The 25,855-nt window shown below is 44.6% G+C and overlaps 1 protein-coding gene across 1 annotated transcript in view; it reads left to right on the top strand.

Moving 5' to 3' along the window:
- The window catches only part of TAGAP (T cell activation RhoGTPase activating protein), a 217,662-nt gene that overhangs the window by 11,702 nt on the left and 180,105 nt on the right, over positions 1 to 25,855 (top strand). Inside the window, exon 2 of the mRNA XM_073575686.1 lies at positions 25,118 to 25,288. Within this exon, the coding sequence (XP_073431787.1) occupies positions 25,118 to 25,288 (171 nt within the window). The remainder of the gene's footprint in view (positions 1 to 25,117; positions 25,289 to 25,855) is intronic.

Raw genomic sequence — 25,855 nt, forward strand, 5'->3', positions numbered from 1 at the left:
ATAACATGTATGGATAGCGTACACATTCAAAATATATGTCTATACAGCATGAGGCAGGCTCAGACGGTGTTAGGCTCAGTATGGATTGCACGTGATTGCACAAAGGTTAGAAAGGGTACCGTATCCCTGGATAACATGTATGGATAGCGTACACATTCAAAATATATGTCTCAGGAGTCAGGCTCAGACGGTGTTAGGCCCAGTATGGATTGCACGTGATTGCACAAAGGTTAGAAAGGGTACCATATCCCCGGATAACATGTATGGATAGCGTACACATTCAAAATATATGTCTCAGGAGGCAGGCTCAGACGGTGTTAGGCCCAGTATGGATTGCACGTGATTGCACAAAGGTTAGAAAGGGTACCGTATCCCCGGATAACATGTATGGATAGCGTACACATTCAAAATATATGTCTATACAGCATGAGGCAGGCTCAGACGGTGTTAGGCTCAGTATGGATTGCACGTGATTGCACAAAGGTTAGAAAGGGTACCGTATCCCTGGATAACATGTATGGATAGCGTACACATTCAAAATATATGTCTATATAGCATGAGGCAGGCTCAGACGGTGTTAGGCCCAGTATGGATTGCACGTGATTGCACAAAGGTTAGAAAGGGTACCGTATCCCTGGATAACATGTATGGATAGCGTACACATTCAAAATATATGTCTCAGGAGGCAGGCTCAGACGGTGTTAGGCCCAGTATGGATTGCACGTGATTGCACAAAGGTTAGAAAGGGTACCGTATCCCCGGATAACATGTATGGATAGCGTACACATTCAAAATATATGTCTATACAGCATGAGGCAGGCTCAGACGGTGTTAGGCCCAGTATGGATTGCACGTGATTGCACAAAGGTTAGAAAGGGTACCGTATCCCTGGATAACATGTATGGATAGCGTACACATTCAAAATATATGTCTCAGGAGGCAGGCTCAGACGGTGTTAGGCCCAGTATGGATTGCACGTGATTGCACAAAGGTTAGAAAGGGTACCATATCCCCGGATAACATGTATGGATAGCGTACACATTCAAAATATATGTCTCAGGAGGCAGGCTCAGACGGTGTTAGGCCCAGTATGGATTGCACGTGATTGCACAAAGGTTAGAAAGGGTACCGTATCCCTGGATAACATGTATGGATAGCGTACACATTCAAAATATATGTCTCAGGAGGCAGGCTCAGATGGTGTTAGGCCCAGTATGGATTGCACGTGATTGCACAAAGGTTAGAAAGGGTACCGTATCCCTGGATAACATGTATGGATAGCGTACACATTCAAAATATATGTCTATACAGCATGAGGCAGGCTCAGACGGTGTTAGGCCCAGTATGGATTGCACGTGATTGCACAAAGGTTAGAAAGGGTACCGTATCCCTGGATAACATGTATGGATAGCGTACACATTCAAAATATATGTCTCAGGAGGCAGGCTCAGACGGTGTTAGGCCCAGTATGGATTGCACGTGATTGCACAAAGGTTAGAAAGGGTACCGTATCCCCGGATAACATGTATGGATAGCGTACACATTCAAAATATATGTCTATACAGCATGAGGCAGGCTCAGACGGTGTTAGGCCCAGTATGGATTGCATGTGATTGCACAAAGGTTAGAAAGGGTACCGCATCCCTGGATAACATGTATAGATAGCGAACACATTCAAAATATATGTCTCAGGAGGCAGGCTCAGACGGTGTTAGGCCCAGTATGGATTGCACGTGATTGCACAAAGGTTAGAAAGGGTACCGTATCCCCAGATAACATGTATGGATAGCGTACACATTCAAAATATATGTCTATACAGCATGAGGCAGGCTCAGACGGTGTTAGGCCCAGTATGGATTGCACGTGATTGCACAAAGGTTAGAAAGGGTACCGTATCCCTGGATAACATGTATGGATAGCGTACACATTCAAAATATATGTCTCAGGAGGCAGGCTCAGACGGTGTTAGGCCCAGTATGGATTGCACGTGATTGCACAAAGGTTAGAAAGGGTACCGTATCCCCGGATAACATGTATGGATAGCGTACACATTCAAAATATATGTCTATACAGCATGAGGCAGGCTCAGACGGTGTTAGGCCCAGTATGGATTGCACGTGATTGCACAAAGGTTAGAAAGGGTACCGTATCCCTGGATAACATGTATGGATAGCGTACACATTCAAAATATATGTCTATACAGCATGAGGCAGGCTCAGACGGTGTTAGGCCCAGTATGGATTGCATGTGATTGCACAAAGGTTAGAAAGGGTACCGTATCCCTGGATAACATGTATGGATATCCTAACACATTCAAAATATATGTCTCAGGAGGCAGGCTCAGACGGTGTTAGGCCCAGTATGGATTGCACGTGATTGCACAAAGGTTAGAAAGGGTACCGTATCCCCGGATAACATGTATGGATAGCGTACACATTCAAAATATATGTCTATACAGCATGAGGCAGGCTCAGACGGTGTTAGGCCCAGTATGGATTGCACGTGATTGCACAAAGGTTAGAAAGGGTACCGTATCCCTGGATAACATGTATGGATAGCGTACACATTCAAAATATATGTCTCAGGAGGCAGGCTCAGACAGTGTTAGGCCCAGTATGGATTGCACGTGATTGCACAAAGGTTAGAAAGGGTACCATATCCCCGGATAACATGTATGGATAGCGTACACATTCAAAATATATGTCTCAGGAGGCAGGCTCAGACGGTGTTAGGCCCAGTATGGATTGCACGTGATTGCACAAAGGTTAGAAAGGGTACCGTATCCCCGGATAACATGTACGGATAGCGTACACATTCAAAATATATGTCTATACAGCATGAGGCAGGCTCAGACGGTGTTAGGCTCAGTATGGATTGCACGTGATTGCACAAAGGTTAGAAAGGGTACCGTATACCTGGATAACATGTATGGATAGCGTACACATTCAAAATATATGTCTATACAGCATGAGGCAGGCTCAGACGGTGTTAGGCCCAGTATGGATTGCACGTGATTGCACAAAGGTTAGAAAGGGTACCGTATCCCTGGATAACATGTATGGATAGCGTACACATTCAAAATATATGTCTCAGGAGGCAGGCTCAGACGGTGTTAGGCCCAGTATGGATTGCACGTGATTGCACAAAGGTTAGAAAGGGTACCGTATCCCTGGATAACATGTATGGATAGCGTACACATTCAAAATATATGTCTATACAGCATGAGGCAGGCTCAGACGGTGTTAGGCCCAGTATGGATTGCACGTGATTGCACAAAGGTTAGAAAGGGTACCGTATCCCTGGATAACATGTATGGATAGCGTACACATTCAAAATATATGTCTCAGGAGGCAGGCTCAGACGGTGTTAGGCCCAGTATGGATTGCACGTGATTGCACAAAGGTTAGAAAGGGTACCATATCCCCGGATAACATGTATGGATAGCGTACACATTCAAAATATATGTCTCAGGAGGCATGCTCAGACGGTGTTAGGCCCAGTATGGATTGCACGTGATTGCACAAAGGTTAGAAAGGGTACCGTATCCCTGGATAACATGTATGGATAGCGTACACATTCAAAATATATGTCTCAGGAGGCAGGCTCAGACGGTGTTAGGCCCAGTATGGATTGCACGTGATTGCACAAAGGTTAGAAAGGGTACCGTATCCCTGGATAACATGTATGGATAGCGTACACATTCAAAATATATGTCTATACAGCATGAGGCAGGCTCAGACGGTGTTAGGCCCAGTATGGATTGCACGTGATTGCACAAAGGTTAGAAAGGGTACCGTATCCCTGGATAACATGTATGGATAGCGTACACATTCAAAATATATGTCTCAGGAGGCAGGCTCAGACGGTGTTAGGCCCAGTATGGATTGCACGTGATTGCACAAAGGTTAGAAAGGGTACCGTATCCCCGGATAACATGTATGGATAGCGTACACATTCAAAATATATGTCTATACAGCATGAGGCAGGCTCAGACCGGTGTTAGGCCCAGTATGGATTGCACGTGATTGCACAAAGGTTAGAAAGGGTACCATATCCCTGGATAACATGTATGGATAGCGTACACATTCAAAATATATGTCTCAGGAGGCAGGCTCAGACGGTGTTAGGCCCAGTATGGATTGCACATGATTGCACAAAGGTTAGAAAGGGTACCATATCCCCGGATAACATGTATGGATAGCGTACACATTCAAAATATATGTCTCAGGAGGCAGGCTCAGACGGTGTTAGGCCCAGTATGGATTGCATGTGATTGCACAAAGGTTAGAAAGGGTACCGTATCCCCGGATAACATGTATGGATAGCGTACACATTCAAAATATATGTGTATACAGCATGAGGCAGGCTCAGACGGTGTTAGGCTCAGTATGGATTGCACGTGATTGCACAAAGGTTAGAAAGGGTACCGTATCCCTGGATAACATGTATGGATAGCGTACACATTCAAAATATTTGTCTATACATCATGAGGCAGGCTCAGACGGTGTTAGGCCTAGTATGGATTGCACGTGATTGCACAAAGGTTAGAAAGGGTACCGTATCCCTGGATAACATGTATGGATAGCGTACACATTCAAAATATATGTCTCAGGAGGCAGGCTCAGATGGTGTTAGGCCCAGTATGGATTGCACGTGATTGCACAAAGGTTAGAAAGGGTACCGTATCCCCGGATAACATGTATGGATAGCGTACACATTCAAAATATATGTCTATACAGCATGAGGCAGGCTCAGACGGTGTTAGGCCCAGTATGGATTGCACGTGATTGCACAAAGGTTAGAAAGGGTACCGTATCCCTGGATAACATGTATGGATAGCGTACACATTCAAAATATATGTCTATACAGCATGAGGCAGGCTCAGACGGTGTTAGGCCCAGTATGGATTGCACATGATTGCACAAAGGTTAGAAAGGGTACCGTATCCCTGGATAACATGTATGGATAGCCTACACAGTCAAAATATATGTCTCAGGAGGCAGGCTCAGACGGTGTTAGGCCCAGTATGGATTGCACGTGATTGCACAAAGGTTAGAAAGGGTACCGTATCCCCAGATAACATGTATGGATAGCGTACACATTCAAAATATATGTCTATACAGCATGAGGCAGGCTCAGACGGTGTTAGGCCCAGTATGGATTGCACGTGATTGCACAAAGGTTAGAAAGGGTACCGTATCCCTGGATAACATGTATGGATAGCGTACACATTCAAAATATATGTCTATACAGCATGAGGCAGGCTTAGAAGGTGTTAGGCCCAGTATGGATTGCACGTGATTGCACAAAGGTTAGAAAGGGTACCGTATCCCTGGATAACATGTATTGATAGCGTACACATTCAAAATATATGTCTCAGGAGGCAGGCTCAGACGGTGTCAGGCACAGTATGGATTGCACGTGATTGCACAAAGGTTAGAAAGGGTACCGTATCCCTGGATAACATGTATGGATAGCGTACACATTCAAAATATATGTCTATACAGCATGAGGCAGGCTTAGAAGGTGTTAGGCCCAGTATGGATTGCACGTGATTGCACAAAGGTTAGAAAGGGTACCGTATCCCTGGATAAAATGTATTGATAGCGTACACATTCAAAATATATGTCTCAGGAGGCAGGCTCAGACGGTGTCAGGCACAGTATGGATTTGACGGCCCAGATTACACAGCGGAGGAGCAGGGAGAGGTAAAGATTGCAAATGCTGGGGCCCTGCCCAAGCAAGGGGGGACCACTCGTGGGCGTCGGTACTGCCACTGGGCCCCTCATAGTACAGCGGTGTGTCTGACGGCGGGTGTGCACCACCACCGTCAGAGACACTTGATTGCACTATGAGGGACCCTGTGCCAGTGCCCGCGCCCAAGAGTCGGCCTACCCACCTGTCCAGGGCAACGGCACTCGCACGGTGTCGTGCGGTAGGTGGTGACCCCGGCCATGGGGGGAGGCAGCACAGTTAGGGAGTTTTAGAAAGTGGCATATGTTGATGTTGGACATTCAGCTGATGCAAAAGGCGAAATAGGTGAAGTACCAGGAAGAGGTGGACCAAAGCAAGCCATTTTTCTGTCACCCTATGTGTCATCAGGGGAAGGTGGGACAAAATCCTTGGAAACCCATGCGTGGTTCATTTTAATGAAGGTTAGATCATCCACATTTTGGGTTGACAGACGGGTCCTTTTTTCTGTCAGGATTGATCCAGCTGCACTGAAGACTCTTTCCGATAGCACACTTGCAGCTGGGCAAGCGAGCTCCTGTAAGGCATATTGGGCCAATTCAGGCCAGGTGTCCAGTTTAGCGGCCCAATAGTCAAAGGGGAATGACCTGTGTGGGAGAACATCGATATGGGAGGAAAAGTAGTTTGTTACCATAGTTGACAACTGCTGTCTCCTGTCACTTTCCATCGATGCAGTATTACCAGTTGTGTGAGCGGTATTTGAAAAATCAGTCCACAACATTGTCATGAAACCCCTGTCTCCAACGCCACTTCTGCTGTGTGCACCACGAACACCTCTGCCAAGCTGCCCCTGGCCCGTACGGCTCGTGTGAGAACCATCACCGCTGCTGTGTGCTGGGAATGCCTCAAGCAACCGATTTACCAGAGTTGCTTGTTTATTAGCCAATATTAGGTCAAGGTTCTCCTGTGGCATGATGTTTTGTAATTTGCCTGGATCCAGGATGCTGGCCAACCAGTAGTCGTCATCGTTCATCATTTTGGCAATGCGGGGGTCCCTTTTTAGGATCCGCAAGGCATAATCTGACATGTGGGCCAATGTTCCCGGTGTCAATGATGCACTGCGAGCGCTGGGTGGAGGAGCACTTTCTGGCAAATCCACATCCCTCCAGTCACGCACAAACCCTGTACCAGACCTTGCCACGCCAACATTTTCACTTGCCCCACGAGATGCATCCTCCTCCCCTAAGTAATCATCCCCATCATCCTCCTCCTCCTCCTCTTCTTCCTCCACCTCGTCCAGGAGAGGTCCCTGAGCAGACAATGGCTGAATGTCATCAAGGATTCCCTCCTCCTCTTCCTCCTCATCAACATTGGCTGCAGACGCCTGCTCCTTAAGGTGCGTCAAAGTTTGCATGAGCAGACGCATAAGTGGGATGCTCATGCTTAGGATGGCGTCGTCTGCGCTTACCAGCCATGTGCATTCCTCAAAACACTGAAGGACTTTACAAAGGTCTTTCAGCTTCGACCACTGCACACCTGTCAACTCCATGTCTGCTCTCAAAGTGCCTGGCCGTGTATCCTCCCACAAATGCATTATGGCCTGCCTCTGCTCGCACAGCCGCTCCACCATGTGCAGGGTGGAGTTCCACCTTGTTGCAATGTCGATAATGAGGCGGTGGTTGGGAAGGTGGAGCAATCGCTGCAGCTTCTGAATACGAACGGAGTGTACAGGCGACCGGCGGATGTGCGCGCACAGTCTTCGCACCTTCTGGAGCAGGGCTGTTAACTCCGGATAATTTTTGAGGAAGCACTGCACCACCAGGTTCAAGGTGTGAGCCAAGCAAGGTATGTGGCTGAGTTTTGAAAGGGCTATGGCTGCCACAAAATTACAGCCGTTATCACTAACTACCTTGCCTGCCTCAAGATGTACACTGCCCAGCCATGACAGTTTGTCGCTTCAAGTACTCGGCCAGCACCTCGGCGGTGTGTCTGTCTGTCTGTCGGTGTGTCTGTCGCCCAAACACATCATCTGCAACACAGCCTGCTGACGCTTTCCACTAGCTGCTCGATAGGGGGACACATCGTGTACAACAGTGGCAGCTGCAGATGGAGTGCTCGTACGACTGCGCTCTGTGGACGAGCTTTCGCTTCTGGAGGAGGTGGAGGAGGAGGAGGGTCGAACGCCTACAGTCAACTGTTTCCTATACCGTGGGCTTGGCAGCACTGTCCCACCACCGCTGTCCCCTGTGGACCCTGCATCCACCACATTAACCCAGTGCGCAGTGATGGACACGTAACGGCCCTGGCCATGCCGACTGGACCATGCATCAGTTGTGAGGTGCACCTTTCCGCTCACTGACTGCTTGAGTGCATGGACAATGCGGTCTTTCACATGATGGTGGAGGGCTGGGATGGCTTTGCGAGAGAAGAAGTGGCGACTGGGTAGGTCATAGCGTGGTACTGCATAGGCCATGAGTTCGCGGAAAGCTGTGCTTTCCACCAACCGAAAGGGCATCATCTCAAACGAGATTAGTTTGGCAATGTGGGCGTTCAAACCCAGTGTACGCGGATGAGAGACTGAGTACTTTCTTGACCTACTCATAGTGTCTGGGAGGGTGAGCTGGACTTGAGAGCTGCATATGGTGGAAGTAGCGGTGGACAGGGCGGACTGAGAGAGGGTTGATGATGGTGATGGAGTTGGTGTTCTTTCTGTTGGCCTAGAATCAGTATTTCGTTGATATAACAGTGGGATTCCCTGACTGCTGTGGTCTTGCAACGACACCTCAACATTTGCTGCTGTGCTAACCGGTGGGCTTACAGTGGGGGAAACAATGTAGCGTTGCTGACTACCTTCGTTGTGATCAGTTGCACATGTGGCACTTGAGGTTTGGTGTTGTGTCCACGCTTGCAAGTGCATGCTGGTTAAATGTCTAAGCATGCAACTGGTATTCAAATTTTTCAGATTTTTCCCTCGGCTAAAGGTCTTTGCGCACTTCTTACAGATAACCTTGGCCTGATCATGAGGATTTTGTTCAAAAAAGTGCCACACTGCACTCTTCCTACTTTGGCAGACATTTTGCGGCCTAGCACGCTGTGATCTTTTGACCCTCTGGACAAGCTGTCCAGCAACTCTTTTGATGTTTGGAACCTGTCTTTGGAGTGCTCCGGGCCTGCCAGATAACAGCTGTTGCGATGTCGATGTCTGCTGTGGATGCTCCTCATCTGAGCTATTGGAAGCAGCACCCTCTTCCCCCAATGGATGCCAATCTGGGTCAACAACTGGGTCATCCATCACCTCCTCTTCTATGTCATGTGCACCTTCCTCTGTGTCACCGTGTATGGTGGTATAGTGTGCGGGAAGGGGCACCTGAGTCTCATCAGGGTCAGAATCTGGCTCTGTACACTGCGAGGACAATGTAGTGCTCTGAGTGAATGTACCAGCAGAATCATCCATCAGCGGCTGTGCATCAGTGCACTCCATGTCAGATTCATCTTGGCCTGGGTAATTCACCATTTGACTTGATAATCCAGGCATGGTATGTGAAAACAGCTCCATGGAGTAATCAGTAGTATGGCCTGCGTCATCCTTCAATCTTGGTTGGGGTGAAGGACACAAGGAAAGGTGTGGTTCATGAACATGAGCCTCCAATGACGACTCAGTGCTTTTACTTTTTACAACTGAAGAAGAGGAGGCGATAGAGCTGGAGGCTGAGTCAGCAATGTAAGACAAAACTTTTTCCTGATGCTCTGGCTTTAAAAGCGGTTTGCCAACTCCTAGAAAACTAAGCGTTCGAGGCCTTATGTAGCCAGACGATGACGCAGGGTCAGCACCTCCTGCATTCGGTCCTATTTTGCTCTTGCCACTACCATCAGATCCACCACCAACACCATCATTACCAGCTGCCAACCCCCGCCCAATTCCACGGCCTCTTCCACCAGCCTTCCTCATTTTTGGTAGAAATGTAGACAAAATCCAACAAACTATATAGTAATGTAAAACAAGGTACAAGGTGTCTATAGGGCAGGGGAGATTTTGAATTTCTGCACACACTTGTGGACAGTGGACACTTTTGGATTGTGTGAGACCCACTGATATCTGAGCGCTATGTGACAGGCTCGATGGCACTGCTGTGACAAAAGTGACTAGAGGATAAGGGAGATTTTGAATATCTGCACACACTTTTGGACACTGGACACTTTTGGATTGTGTGAGGCCCACTGATATCTGAGCGCTATGTGACAGGCTCGATGGCACAGCTGTGACAAAAGTGACTAGAGGATAAGGGAGATTTTGAATTTCTGCACACACTTGTGGACAGTGGACACTTTTGGATTGTGTGAGGCCCACTGATATCTGAGCGCTATGTGACAGGCTCGATGGCACTGCTGTGACAAAAGTGACTAGAGGATAAGGGAGATTTTGAATATCTGCACACACTTTTGGACACTGGACACTTTTGGATTGTGTGAGGCCCACTGATATCTGAGCGCTATGTGACAGGCTCGATGGCACAGCTGTGACAAAAGTGACTAGAGGATAAGGGAGATTTTGAATTTCTGCACACACTTGTGGACAGTGGACACTTTTGGATTGTGTGAGGCCCACTGATATCTGAGCGCTATGTGACAGGCTCGATGGCACTGCTGTGACAAAAGTGACTAGAGGATAAGGGAGATTTTGAATATCTGCACACACTTTTGGACACTGGACACTTTTGGATTGTGTGAGGCCCACTGATATCTGAGCGCTATGTGACAGGCTCGATGGCACAGCTGTGACAAAAGTGACTAGAGGATAAGGGAGATTTTGAATTTCTGCACACACTTGTGGACAGTGGACACTTTTGGATTGTGTGAGGCCCACTGATATCTGAGCGCTATGTGACAGGCTCGATGGCACTGCTGTGACAAAAGTGACTAGAGGATAAGGGAGATTTTGAATATCTGCACACACTTTTGGACACTGGACACTTTTGGATTGTGTGAGGCCCACTGATATCTGAGCGCTATGTGACAGGCTCGATGGCACTGCTGTGACAAAAGTGAATAGAGGATAAGGGAGATTTTGAATATCTGCACACACTTTTGGACACTGGACACTTTTGGATTGTGTGAGGCCCACTGATATCTGAGCGCTATGTGACAGGCTCGATGGCACAGCTGTGACCTAAGTGACTAGAAGATAAGGGAGATTTTGAATTTCTGCACACACTTGTGGACAGTGGACACTTTTGGATTGTGTGAGGCCCACTGATATCTGAGCGCTATGTGACAGGCTCGATGGCACTGCTGTGACAAAAGTGACTAGAGGATAAGGGAGATTTTGAATATCTGCACACACTTTTGGACACTGGACACTTTTGGATTGTGTGAGGCCCACTGATATCTGAGCACTATGTGACAGGCTCGATGGCACTGCTGTGACAAAAGTGACTAGAGGATAAGGGAGATTTTGAATTTCTGCACACACTTGTGGACAGTGGACACTTTTGGATTGTGTGAGGCCCACTGATATCTGAGCGCTATGTGACAGGCTCGATGGCACTGCTGTGACAAAAGTGACTAGAGGATAAGGGAGATTTTGAATATCTGCACACACTTTTGTACACTGAACACTTTTGGATTGTGTGAGGCCCACTGATATCTGAGCGCTATGTGACAGGCTCGTTGGCACAGCTGTGACAAAAGTGACTAGAGGATAAGGGAGATTTTGAATTTCTGCACACACTTGTGGACAGTGGACACTTTTGGATTGTGTGAGGCCCACTGATATCTGAGCGCTATGTGACAGGCTCGATGGCACTGCTGTGACAAAAGTGACTAGAGGATAAGGGAGATTTTGAATATCTGCACACACTTTTGGACACTGGACACTTTTGGATTGTGTGAGGCCCACTGATATCTGAGCGCTATGTGACAGGCTCGATGGCACTGCTGTGACAAAAGTGACTAGAGGATAAGGGAGATTTTGAATATCTGCACACACTTTTGGACACTGGACACTTTTGGATTGTGTGAGGCCCACTGATATCTGAGCGCTATGTGACAGGCTCGATGGCACTGCTGTGACAAAAGTGACTAGAGGATAAGGGAGATTTTGAATATCTGCACACACTTTTGGACACTGGACACTTGACACTTTTGGATTGTGTGAGGCCCACTGATATCTGAGCGCTATGTGACAGGCTCGATGGCACAGCTGTGACAAAAGTGACTAGAGGATAAGGGAGATTTTGAATTTCTGCACACACTTGTGGACAGTGGACACTTTTGGATTGTGTGAGGCCCACTGATATCTGAGCGCTATGTGACAGGCTCGATGGCACTGCTGTGACAAAAGTGACTAGAGGATAAGGGAGATTTTGAATATCTGCACACACTTTTGGACACTGGACACTTTTGGATTGTGTGAGGCCCACTGATATCTGAGCGCTATGTGACAGGCTCGATGGCACTGCTGTGACAAAAGTGACTAGAGGATAAGGGAGATTTTGAATAACTGCACACACTTTTGGACACTGGACACTTTTGGATTGTGTGAGGCCCACTGATATCTGAGCGCTATGTGACAGGCTCGATGGCACTGCTGTGACAAAAGTGACTAGAGGATAAGGGAGATTTTGAATATCTGCACACACTTTTGGACACTGGACACTTTTGGATTGTGTGAGGCCCACTAATATCTGAGCGCTATGTGACAGGCTCGATGGCACAGCTGTGACCTAAGTGACTAGAGGATAAGGGAGATTTTGAATTTCTGCACACACTTTTGGACAGTGGACACTTTTGGATTGTGTGAGGCCCACTGATATCTGAGCGCTATGTGACAGGCTCGATGGCACTGCTGTGACAAAAGAGACTAGAGGATAAGGGAGATTTTGAATATCTGCACACACTTTTGGACACTGGACACTTTTGGATTGTGTGAGGCCCACTGATATCTGAGCGCTATGTGACAGGCTCGATGGCACTGCTGTGACAAAAGTGACTAGAGGATAAGGGAGATTTTGAATCTCTGCACACACTTTTGGACACTTTTGGATTGTGTGAGGCCCAATGAATATCTGAGCGCTATGTGACAGGCTCGATGGCACAGCTGTGACAAAAGTGACTAGAGGATAAGGGAGATTTCATTGCTTTTAAAAAAGCAGTTTGCGGAGCAGTGGGTAAACAGCAGTGCCAGCCTGTCAGGAAGCCTTAGAAGGCAGCCCAACAACCAACACCACTGATACACCACTATATAGCCTCCCCTTGCACTGCACACACAGTGACTGGTGTGTTGTGCAGGCCAAATTGCTAGCAGCAGAAGCAGTTTTTTTTTCTTCTCAGCAGGACAAAAAAAAAAAATTGGGATTGCTTTTAAAAAAGCAGTTTGCGGAGCAGTGGGTAAACAGCAATGCCAGCCTGTCAGGAAGCCTTAAAAGGCAGCCCAACAACCAACACCACTGATACACCACTATATAGCCTCCCCTTGCACTGCACACACAGTGACTGGTGTGTTGTGCAGGCCAAATCGCTAGCAGCAGAAGCAGTTTTTTTGTCTTCTTCCCTGCCTAACGCTCTCCCTACAGAATCAGCAGCAACCTCTCCCTATACTAAGATCGGCAGAAGTAAGATGGCGGTCGGCGTGCACGCCCTTTTATACCCCCTGTGACGCCCACCAAAGCAAGCCAATCACTTGCATGCCCTTCTGAAAGATGGTGGTGACCCGTGCCTATGTCATCACGTTGCCCACAGTGTCCGTGGATCCTGATTGGCTGAAAAAGAGCGCAAAACAAACTTTTGAAACGCGACTTTGGCGCGTAAGTCGCCGACCTCGTGGCCGACCTCATCCTAGGGTCGGGTTTCGTTTCATGAAACCCGACTTTGCCAAAAGTCGGTGACTTTTGAATTTTCTCGACCCGTTTCGCTCAACTCTAGTCAGCATGATTTTATAATGTAAAGAAAGGGCTGTAATGGCGATGTAATACTGATTACATTGGTACATTTCGTGAAGAAATCCACTTTGTTGTTCTACTGGCCCTTCTGTCTGTCTCCAGTCTTTAAATTACAGTTCACTGTGGAGATTTCAAACAAAGGAGGAAGGTCACTGCAAGGCTGGAAGAAGGCAGTTGGAGGGGCAGAAAATTACAGACAGGGTATAGAATATTACGTGTACTGTGCACCATAATCTAATTAGCAGAAAACTTCAACTGTTGAATAAAGAAAACCGCAAAGTGGATTTCTTCACCAATGGTATCTATTTAATGTGTGACAGCACCATTACAGCCATGTATTTACTTTACATTGCAAAATCATGCTGAACGGTTCTCTGTAATACCAGCAAAAAAAAAAAAACCTATGCTCTTGGAGCATCATAATATGAATTTCCATGACTCTGCAGTCGATGGCGAGTGTTACGTCACCAAGCATAATGTCAAGTGTTGGAAAGTACTGTGTAAAACACATCACTGGACTCTGAGTACGTGTTCTGTAGAGTAAAAAAAATCACATTTCTCTAAATGGCACTTTGATGGACAAGTGTTTGTTTGGCAAATGTCAGGAGAAAGTAACCTGCCTGCTCTCATTGTGCCAACTGGAAAGTTTGGTGCAAGAGGGATTATTCTATGGGGTTGTTTTAAAGCATTGTCAGAGGCCTTGTGAAGAGAAGTTTTAATGCTTCAGCATACCATGAAAAACTGGAATGGCCCACACAGAGCCCCATGACCTTTAACACATCGGACATCTTTGGAATTAACTAGAGTGGAGATTGAAAACTTGTCAAACATCAGAGTCTGACCTCACAAATACTCTTGTGGATGAAAGAGCAAAAAATAAATTCAAAGACACACCTCAAAAACATGTAGAATGTCTTTCCTGAAGTATGGAAGATGTTATAGCTGCAAAGGGGCGACCAACTCCATAGTGTTACACACATGTTTGTGGAACCACTGTGCCACAGTCCAGAGAGAGCCTGGAGGGGCATAACTAAGCGACCACCTAGTTCTTCACTGAGCCACTGATGGTGTTGACACTAAGTAACACTGCAGGACAGACCTCGGAGCCGAAGCAGCTGACCCCCTAAGGGGTTTAGAGAAGCAATCATGAACTCAGAGAATCAGGACAGCCAGAAACTGGATAGCAGGAGGTTGGATACTGCATGGCTGGTAGACAGGATCGGAACTGGAACACAAGAACAGATGAGGCGGGTTACTGGAACACAGACTGGACAGGTGCAGGCTCACAGGAACTGGCTCAGACTGGATGGATCAAAGAGGTGGTAATGGTTACAGGCCAGGCAGGTCAGGATCAGGATTAGATATAGACAGGATGCGATCAGGAGTATGTTTACACAGGACAGACAGCATCAGGAACAGGGAGCATGAGTATAAGGACTTTACAACTTAGACGGATGTGTAAGACACAAAGGAGTAGAGCTGCTAAGGAACCTCTCTATAGGGGAAGATGCCTTAAAAAACTGAACTCACCCAGCTGGGGACATTTACAGAAGTGCACTGCCCTTTTAAGAAGCAGGAAGCATGTGCCCCCTAATCACACTCCCTGCAGGTCTGGGTGCCATGCGTAGGTTCTGGGAGGAAGCAAATGCTGCGGGGACCAGAGGAGCATGGGAGGGTAAGTGATCACGCCAGCATCCATGCAGAGAGAAGGAAGGGGACTTGTGCAGGGGCGCCGGCCTTGTCCTAACACTTAGTTATGCCTATGGATTTAGCATGGGGTGTTCAAAAGCTCTTATGTGTAATATGCACAGTAGCTGTTCCAATAACCTTTTCAATATTGTGTGCACTGAAGAGTAGCTATGTGTTCAGCACAGAGTGGACAAACACATTTGAATTTGTCTCTAACTTAGACAACTATTTTTACCACTAAGGAGATGCACACTAATTCTAGTAGGTATAGAGGGCACACAGCAGATGACAATGCTGTTATTAAATAAAATTCAATATACAAAGGCCAAGACCAATAATACCATCATGCAGTGAACACATAGTGGTGGACACGAGTTCAGAAAACTTTATTACAGTACAGTTATGTAATGACTTAGAGTTGATATCCTTTCTGATGGGAAATTTTCTCTTTTCCCATCTTTTCCATCAGCCCCAGACTGCCAAGAAGAATTCTTTCAGTTCCAGCTCATCTGAGTTTTCAAGGTAGATTTCACTACTCATACTTTTGGTTCCATACCCATGCCCCTTAAGTACCCAATTACTATTGTCCTGAGTGTCCCTAAAAAGAGGTAGTGCTCTTGAGTGTAACCTGAACAATTATGCTCCAATCGCCCACAAATAAGAATAATGATGAGTACCCTCCACAAAAAAAGTACTGCTCCATATCTTGACTAGTCCATCTTCTACCAGAGTTCAAGTGCAGGTGGAACAATACGTGACATCTTTGTGCCACCATTGTCGGGATTTGAGACTCACATAATGGAGAGTGGTAGAACAACAAGATCAATTGATCTACTGCAGGATTCAACGGTATTAATGCCCTTTCACTCCGATACAGTGGAGAGTGGCACTTGCTTTGGGTGGTCTTTACCATGCCACAGACACCCTTGAACATCTATGATACTAAGTATACATTATTGTTATTTTGTATTTTGAGTTTTGCCTAATGATATGCAATTGGAAATGTAGAACATCTGAAGAGATCAGCAAGGATGTGAATCTTAAGAGGTCACTAGTGTTTCAGTTAACGTCACCGGCAGGAAGCTTATAAATAGTAACAGAAAGTTGAGACTGATCTCATGACTTGGAGTTCCCCTTCACTATACATGCTACAATATTAAAATGTTTGTAGTGATGGAAGAAAATTACCCAAACTTTGACTGTGAAATTGTTTTTCTGCTATGTATAGCTTGTAGCAAATTCACTGTTTTTTTTTTTTTTGGTGCTGAAAAAAATTTGGTTGTAAATGTTATTGTCCACCCATAGGAGTCTAAAACATACTTAAACAACAAATCACATACTATTAACTTCCCTGTGGACACAAAAAAGTCATAATTAGGTCAGATGAGGATGTCAAGAATCCTTCTAAGGACCCCTACACATGTCTATGTTTGCAATACATGTGGAATCTGATATTTTCCTGGATGCCACATCCCATTATAACATGTGCTGCTGTGCATATGTTCATGTATGTCATCCCCTGAGGAAGAAGTAGTTCATGCTTTGAAACGCGTTGGGAATAAAAACATTGATCTTTTAATACATCGGTAATTGTACAATATGTTAAGCAGTGCACAAAGTCCAAAAAAGCTCCATAGGATCTAACATGTGCTGCTGTGCATATGTTCATGATTTTATATGGACATGTCAGTTTTTACCGGCAGAACAGATGAGAAAGACCAATGCTACTGTAGTCTGTGGGTCCATGTAAAACATGCACAACATCCATGTGCCATACATGTTTACAAATGCAAAGTATAGGAGAAACTTTGTAATTTTCTTTTCTTTTGCCATACTGGAAAAACACTGATTGCACTCTGATCGCACACTGCTCCAAAACACTGATCCAAAACACTGGTGATGACTCAGGTGCTGTTTTTTTTCCAGTACTGGTTTTATACGAACGTGTGAAGGGGGCCTAACATGCAGTCAAGCAAGTTGCAAGCAAATATAACTCTGGTAGTTCAACGAAGCCCAATTTCTGTGTCACAGTCAATTATGAACCACGATGCATAGAATGGCCACATGTCACCTGACCAAAACTTGAATGCCTCATATAGTATATAGCATGCTTATAAGGCTGATGAGTAGCTATAGTCAGGCCATGAACCATACAGTAGACCGTGTCACACAAATGTGTGAATGGAGCATTTCGTCTAAATTCACAACTCAGTGCTACTTAGCATGGATGGGCTATTACAGCAGATGACTTACTCTAGTGCCATAGGGAAACAGAAAAGCAACACTCCACGGGATCACAGATTTGTAGAAGAAAATATTACCCCAAAACTCTGTGGTAGCATACTGATGGAAAGGTAACAATTTGATGCACACAGCAGGAATCGTAGATCCCAACCATGTCGGTAGTCAATAATTGAATCTGGGAAGTTGAAGTAATAATGTGGAGAATGTTTTCTTGACACATCCTGGGCCTACTGATATTAGCGGAAGGAGGTTTTTGACAGTAGGGATTACCTAAGCATTGTGTGTGACCATGATCATCCCTTCATGGCAGCTGTTTACCTTATGGCAGAAGAACACTCTTAGCAGGACAGTGCACAAGGGACATATTGTCATAGATTGGTTCCAGAAACATAACAGTTTTCTCTGCTCTCCTGGCACAACTAGATGGGTGTCACTTATGAAGTGGTCATTTAGTGTATTTTTGATTTATATGTGCTTTAAAAATAAAATAAATTAACTGGATAGTATAGCATGAGATGTCACTTTAGCCACATTCCTGTAATGCATTGCTACAAATACAATGTTTATTATAAAAATTCTGTAGAACCGAAAATGTATCATACGAGTTAAAGGGCTGTTTTTGCATTTAAACAAGCTAAATTTTTGAAGGATAAACATTTTATGTAGTTTGTTGTTTTTCCATTTTAGGCACAAAAGGAAGTCAAAATATCTTAGACTTAAAGAGGGTGTCCACTATTTTTTCATTGATGACCTATCCTTAGGAGACAGATGTGCAGTACCCTGCAGCAGCCACTACAAGTAGACGGAGCAGCTCGGTAAGTGAGTATATCTGGTCGGTGGCCGCCGCCACCGATATCAGCTGATTGGCGGGGTGCCATGTGTCGGACCCCAGCCGATCAGACATTGAAGACTTATCTTAAGGATAGGCAATCAATGAAAAAGGAATGGACAACCTCTTTAAATTTGAGATGTTGCTTTTTATACAAGTTTTTGAGACTAAAGGATGAGTAGAGTATTGGTCTTTCCTTTTAACATCATTCTTTTAGAATCCACTTCTGGCTTCATCTTAAACACTGTATAGAAATGACCTATGAATTGGATGTACCATGTTTCCACTTCTGCCCTTTTCACTTTGACAGTCAAAAAGCTCCACGTGAGAAGCAATGCATAGACTACTCACATACACCTGACTGCTCTTGCTGCAGGAGATAGCTAGTTCACAAACTTAAGAATTGTGCTGCCGAGACTGCACAAGAAAGGCAGAAATACATGCTTCTTTGCTGCTTTCTAGAGATAACTGCAGATCCCCGAAGTGGAACCTGAATCTGTCAGATATTTACAGCATACCCCATTAAAGTCAAATGGTGAAAAATATATTCCCCTTTCATTTAATTTCAAAAGTGCTGGTGGCTTGTATCTTCTACATTTCAGTATTGAAAGTGTGGAGATAGCAGAGCATAGATAGATTTTCATCTATCAAAACTCACTTAAAAAGAATACTTTGTTGCACTGCCGAAAAGGGAGCCCCTCTTTGAAGCGTGTCTCTCTTCTTTGGCTAAATGAGTGGGGTGCAGGGTGGTTTTTTCTATAGACATCGCAACAGAACTTAAAAAAATCAAAGAAAAAAGTGATGAAGCCTTTACTTTGCTATAAATTTGGGACAATTGCCAAAATAGCAATCAGTCAATAAATTTCCCTGCATCATGTTGGTCCTATATGGAGCAATATCTGTCATCTGCGGTGAATGCCTTCACATGAATATGAATGTTTGGAGAAACAAAATTTAGAAGGACTTACAGTTTGGTAGGCACAGCACCGTATAGGGAACGTGCATCTGATTGCAGAGCCCCCATATATATATTAAGCTAGAAGGGAACTTTGGGCAGTGCTTCACCCCTCCCACTACTTCTCAGGTGATGCCATTTTCTAGGACGCCCACTGACCAACGGGGAGAAAGGGGAAGGGGCGTCCGGCCACACCCTCAGGGGTTAAATTCTTGTGCTAGGGCCTGAGTCTTCCTCTTCCTCCTCCGGCTGACCATTCAAAGTTTTGTCCTACCGTCCCACCCTTATAAATTCGCTAATATGCCGTGCGGCTATTGTATATAAAGTTTATTTAAAGAAAAAAATTTGTTGATGTTTTCATTACTTGCATGTTTTTTGTTGTATTCAATGTCACAGCGATAGTATGGAGGAGCAAAGGTTCGTAACCTCTCATCTGCTTGCTTGCCCACCGTGAGTCCATTGTGAACTTGTATTTGCCTCTCTCTGCTTAGAATTTAATAAACTGTGACCGACCTGTTCAACCCATCCAGGCCTGTTGCTGTTTTGTAATTATGGGATTGGTGGGAGGCGGGGAGGCACCGTTTACGTCATACGGGTCCCTGCAGTCTCAGGCTCCTTCATACGAATGGCGTCCTTCATCCTGTGATGGCATTCGCTATACTGTAGATGACAGATATTGTTCCATATAGGAGCAACATGATGCAGGAAAATTGGCCATCTATACAGTATGTTTGGGTTTTCTACTGTTTCATTGCAGTGGCACTTTACATGTATGTGGATCCCATATTAAATAATCATGTATTATCATCTACTATATACCACACAGAATTTGATAATAAAACCATCTTAGCACTAGCACTTTGCACTACTCATTTAATTTGTCACTCATTCTGCTGGTTAAGACCTGTTATGATCAACATATAGATAAAGTTACTATCTTAACATACCAATCTTCATGGACTTTATACTACTTATATTGTATTGTATCTGACTCACAGTCCCTCCTTCGGACATCCGATTACACCTTTCTGAGTGTGCGCCCCTTGTTTGTATCATACTGTTTTAACTTTTTACATTGTTCTGTTATCCTTTTGTTTAATAAAGTAGTAATTTTGATTCACTATTTCTGATGTACTGGAAGTTTTTTGGTCAAACTCGTTCTCTCTTTTCTCTTGGGGTTATTTACCAACTGTTCTGTTGTTTGACACATATAGTCCTGTCTCTTGGATTGTGTGGATAATATACTATTGATGCTAACAATATTATAAGTTTATCACACAACGGGACCTACCTTGTTTCACTTTCTCATAAAATCATATAAGCATGCCTCTGTGGGTATGTGTGAAATGATTTGCAAGAGCAACATCACCTTCTCCCCTTTGCAACTATTACAAATGCACATTGCTCTCTATACCTGAGAATCCGTAATGAAGCCGCGTGTACACATGCCCATGCTTTATCGTCGCTCTGTACATGCCTACGGAGAAAGCAGTGATGCCGAACTCTGATAGTCATTGGGGAATTCCACATTTACTGGTCGAAAATGTAAGGATGGTGTTACAGCCCAAATATGTCATCAATGAAACACACAAGCCATCAACGATAACTATATTTACATCAACGCTTTTGCTCCTGGGCATGCTTAGTGCACCAATGAATCTTGGGAGCGTACACCCATCTTAATTGCACAATCACAGAGAGGACGAACATCGTGTATGTGCGATATTTGCAAAGAACTGGCAGTGATGTTCCTTTTGCAAGACATATTGCTCAGGGGTACTTACATAATTAGAAGTAGGATTAGTCTGGGGTAACTCACATCCCCGACTCTTCAACAACTAATTTGCACAGAGCGAGAGCAGCTTCAAAGTTATTTTTATATTTATTCTGCAATCACTAAGTCAAAGGGGCTTGTTGGAATGTTTACGGGAGCTAGGACAGGCCAGAGAGGCCTGGCGCCTGCACACTGCATACTTTGCTCTGTCCTCTACAGGGCAGATAAGTACGCCTGTGCAGGAGTGCGATGCCGGGGAGCGATGAAGCAAAAGGAGGGCAGCATCACAAGAAGATGGGAGGCACCGGACCAAGACCTGCAACACCAATCGGACTGGACCGCATCGGACCGCCACCCGGGGTGAGTATAATAAAACTTATTTTTCTTATCTTTCAGGTCGGACCGGAGGCTTATCTACAGCATTATAGAATGCTGTAGATAAGCCCTGAAGGGAAGTGGCCGTATCTTATATCGGCCAAAACTGCTGACAGATTTGCTTTAAGCATGATAGTATACTACTCAATATTAATAATAAGCGGGATACCTTATATCAAGTATCGCATATATTGTTGAATTTTGAGCAAATTGCAAATTTTTGTCGCATTAAAAATAAAGGTTGCAAGAAATAAGTATCCGTCTCACACTTTTTTTTATAGACAGGAATGATCTATTTAGAATATGCAATTTTTTTGTGTGACTTTTATATAAAAATGTATTCATAAATATGTCATACTTCACTTTTTCTGCTCATTTTTAAGTTCTGGAGTAGGTAGTAAAAATAGATGACTTAAAAGATTGATAAATTTGGCTCACGCATTTAAGACAAGCAATTGTCGCAAACTACGCAAGATTTTGAGCTCCTACACAATAATAAATGTTCCCTAATGTATTTAGCAAAAGGGTGATTTTTTTTTGAGAGAGGAAGAATGGGTTCTTGTGTTTTCACTTTCCTAGAATCAGAATGCTGTTGAAGGTAAAAATCACCCAATGCTGCAATCAGTCACATGGCCTTAACCACCAGCCACATACACATGACATTAGAGATAAAATCTGTAGCAATGCATCATGCTGTCCTGTTTTTTATTTATTATTTTATTATTATTTTTTATTTCAGAACTCCTGTCACACAGTATGTTTGCCCTCACCGACCTTTCTCTTGCCTCCTGACCCAGCACATGTTGACCCTTTTTGGAGCCTCCTCATGCATGATAGCCCCACAAACCCCACATAGTAAGATGGTCTCCACAGCCCCCACCTGTATGATGTTCCCTTCATACAGTATGATGGTCTCCACAGCCCCCACCAGTATGATGGTTCCTTCACACATTATGATGGTTGAAACAGCCTCCTACACATTATAATGGTCCCTTCACATTGCCTCATACGGTATGATGCAGACCCCCATACAGTTTGATGGTCTTCCCACCCACAGCATGATGATACTCCCCTACAGCCCACCCACAGTTTTACAGTTACCACAGCCCACAAAAAAACAAAGCAAAAAAACTTCTACTTACCATATCCAAGACCCACCCCACCCCAGTCACTGCCACCTCTTCTGTCATGTCTTGAACCGTAAGTAGCCTGTATCCTGCTGGAGTACGTGACGAAGCACTGGGGAGACCGATACTGTTAACAGTGTCACAACTGATGTGGCTCAATGGCAGGACCAGACCACCAGGCATTTCCCCAATGGTCAGTCCACCACTGCTTCTTGAAGGTTTGGCGAACTGGCTGTGATTTTAACAACCGGTATAACCGAACCTGTAATAACCAATTGAATCCCAACCTTCGACTCACCTATGCAAGTCTGTGGGTGCAAGAATATATCAAATCCCATATGGATCATTCGCATTGAATCTGATTATCACAGATACATTGCCATTATTAACGTATTTGGTCTTGTATATTTTAAAAATGAAATGTCTAATTATTTTTCATAAATTAATAGTACATGTTAAAGTAAGAAACTTTGTAAGGCTGTGTGCCCACGATGCGATTTTTAAGCATTTTTGCCGCGATTTTCGGCGCGAAAACGTTTAAAAATCGTGTACAGAACGCACCCCATGCATTCCTATGGCATTCCGCACATGCTGTGCTAATGCTGCGCTTTTTTCCGCGGCGGAAACGCATAGCGGAAAAAATCGCAGCATGGTCATTCTTTTGTGCGGAATCGCAAAGAATTGCCACGATTCCGCACCCATAGGAATGCATGAGAATCGCTTACTTCCCGCATGTGGCTATGCCCACCATGCGGGAAGTTAAGCGTCTCATGTGCGGTTGGTACCCACGGTGTGGAGGAGAGGAGACTGTCCTCCAGGCCCTGGGTACCATACCCCTGTAAAAAAAAGAATAAAAAATAAAAAATCAGTGTATATTTACCTCCCGACGTCCCGCGCTGCATTCCCGGCCTAAGTGTTCCCAGTAATGCCTTGCGGCAAGATCCTGTGATGACGTAGTCTCGCGTGACTCTAGCGGTCTCACGAGATCGCTATAGCAATGCGAGACCAACGTTATCACAGGTCTCGCAAGGCATTACTGGGAACGCTGAGGCCCGGGAATAAAGCGCGGGACACCGGAAGGTAAATATACCCGATTTTTTAGTTTTTTATTATTTTTTACATTCTATCTTTTACTATAGATGGGCGGCCTCAATAGTAAAAAGCTGGTCACACTTGTCAAACACTATGTTTGACGAGTGTGACCAACCTGTCAATCACTTTCCAAGCGATGCTTCAAATTGCTTTGAAAGTGCTTGAGAAAATCGCGGCAAAATCGCGAACAGAATCGCGGTAAAATCGCTGTGAAAGAGCGCGGAAAAAAAACGCGCGATTTCTGGGAAGGAGTCCGGTTTTTAGTGTATGTTTTAATACGCAACGTGGGCACATAGCCTAATTCTGTTTCTTTTGCCTCCTGGACTGATCATTCATTTTCAAAATTCTCAATTCAAGGGTAAAATTTGTCCTTCAGTGTACAAGGATTTTCCATTACTGAGATGGAAGTTAGTGCTCATAAAGTTCTATGGAGAACTTCCTCACCATCTTTTAGACTGTAAGTCCGCAAGTCCCTCTGTATCAGTCTGTCATTGTAAGTTTGTTTACTGTAAGTGATATCTGTAATTTGTATGTAACCCCTTCTCATGTACAGCACCATGGAATCAATGGTGCTATATAAATAAATAAATAATAGCTGTAAGGGTACGTGCACACGCTGCGGATTGGGGTGCGGATTTGGCCGCGCAGATTTTGTATAATCCGCAGGTAAATCTGCAGGTCAAAAGACCTGCGGTTTTATCTGCGGATTAGCCTGCGGTTTTGCCCTGCGGTTATTCATTTCCACAATGGAGGAGATGGCAAACTGCAGCGGAATCCGCAGAAAGAATTGACATGTCAATTCTTTCTGCGGTTTACAAACCACAGGAAAACCGCGCGGAAAAATCCGCACCGTCTGCACTGCGGTTTTTAATATCCATAGGATATTATGGTACTGTACACTGCAGCAAAAACTGCTGATCCGCAGCGGCCAAATCCGCTGCGGAATCGCAGCAGAATCCGCAGCGTGTGCACACACCCTAACTGCCATTTCAGGAAAACTTGCAAGAGAATGTCTATGTCTGCCTCCAACTCCTCCTTTCCACAATGCATCGAATTTTTAAAGCACCACCTGTCATCTCCTTTCTCACAGGTGGGTAAATCTGTCTCAACTGAACACAGATTTTTTTTCCTGAAGAAGGAGCTTCACTTACCACCATCAGCAGCAAAGGACCTGCCCATCTAGTCATGTCATCTTAGGTCCATCCACAATATACCAGCCTGTAATAGCTTAAACACTTGACATACAGCAAATTATTAACCATCATTCGCATCACCCTTGCAAGGGCCTCATAGTTCTTGTAAAGAAGCAGCGCTTACTTCTCAGCAATATCTAAATAAAGACTACCGTAGAAGAAAAATGTTATTACATTTCTATTTTATTTGTTATGGCTTCTATCATTCTAGGGAGAACAGTGGCTGTTCCATATCAATTGAACAATCCCCCTTTGTTCTGGGACTATCTACTGAAGACTCTGAGCTGATTTTGCATGAATGTGTTCAGGTGACACAAGATTTCAAGACAAAAGAAAGATACCTTTTCCTCTTCAGTGATATGATCATAATTGCCAAACTGAAGTAAGATTTAAATCCTTAATTGCACTTATTTTTTATGGTGAAATTACTCATCTCAAGCCTTATCAAAATTTTAGAAAGCCTGAATACTATGGCCCTGATTTATCATTAGCGTCTTCTTGTCAAATTTTTTTTGTCTTCTTGTATTCATTGCTGTTTTTCTGTGTCAAATTCTTCAAAATGCTGCATATGGATCATGACTTTTGTCAAAAATGTTTTTTTTATTTTTGTTATGAACCTTTTTTTGCAACATTCTAGAGCAAAAAGATGCTTGTTTCGAAAAATAATGCAAAAATTGTACAAAAATTTTCTGGCATACAAACAAAAACAGTCACAAAACTAGACAAGAAACGTCGCAAAATCAATGGTGACTTGGCCTCTATATGTTATACTTGCGTAATACTGTATCTAGTAACTAGTGATGAGCGAGTATACTCGTTGCTCGGGTTTTTCCGAGCATGCTCGGGTATCCACCGAGTATTTTGGTGTGCTCGGAGATTTACATTTCGTCCTCTCAGCTGCATGATTTGCGACTGCTAGACATCTTGAATACATGTGTGGAATGCCTGT

This window comes from Dendrobates tinctorius, unplaced genomic scaffold (assembly GCF_039654945.1).
Source record: "Dendrobates tinctorius isolate UK_male_01 unplaced genomic scaffold, ASM3965494v1 ptg000046l, whole genome shotgun sequence".
NCBI classification, from domain to species: Eukaryota; Metazoa; Chordata; class Amphibia; order Anura; family Dendrobatidae; genus Dendrobates; species Dendrobates tinctorius.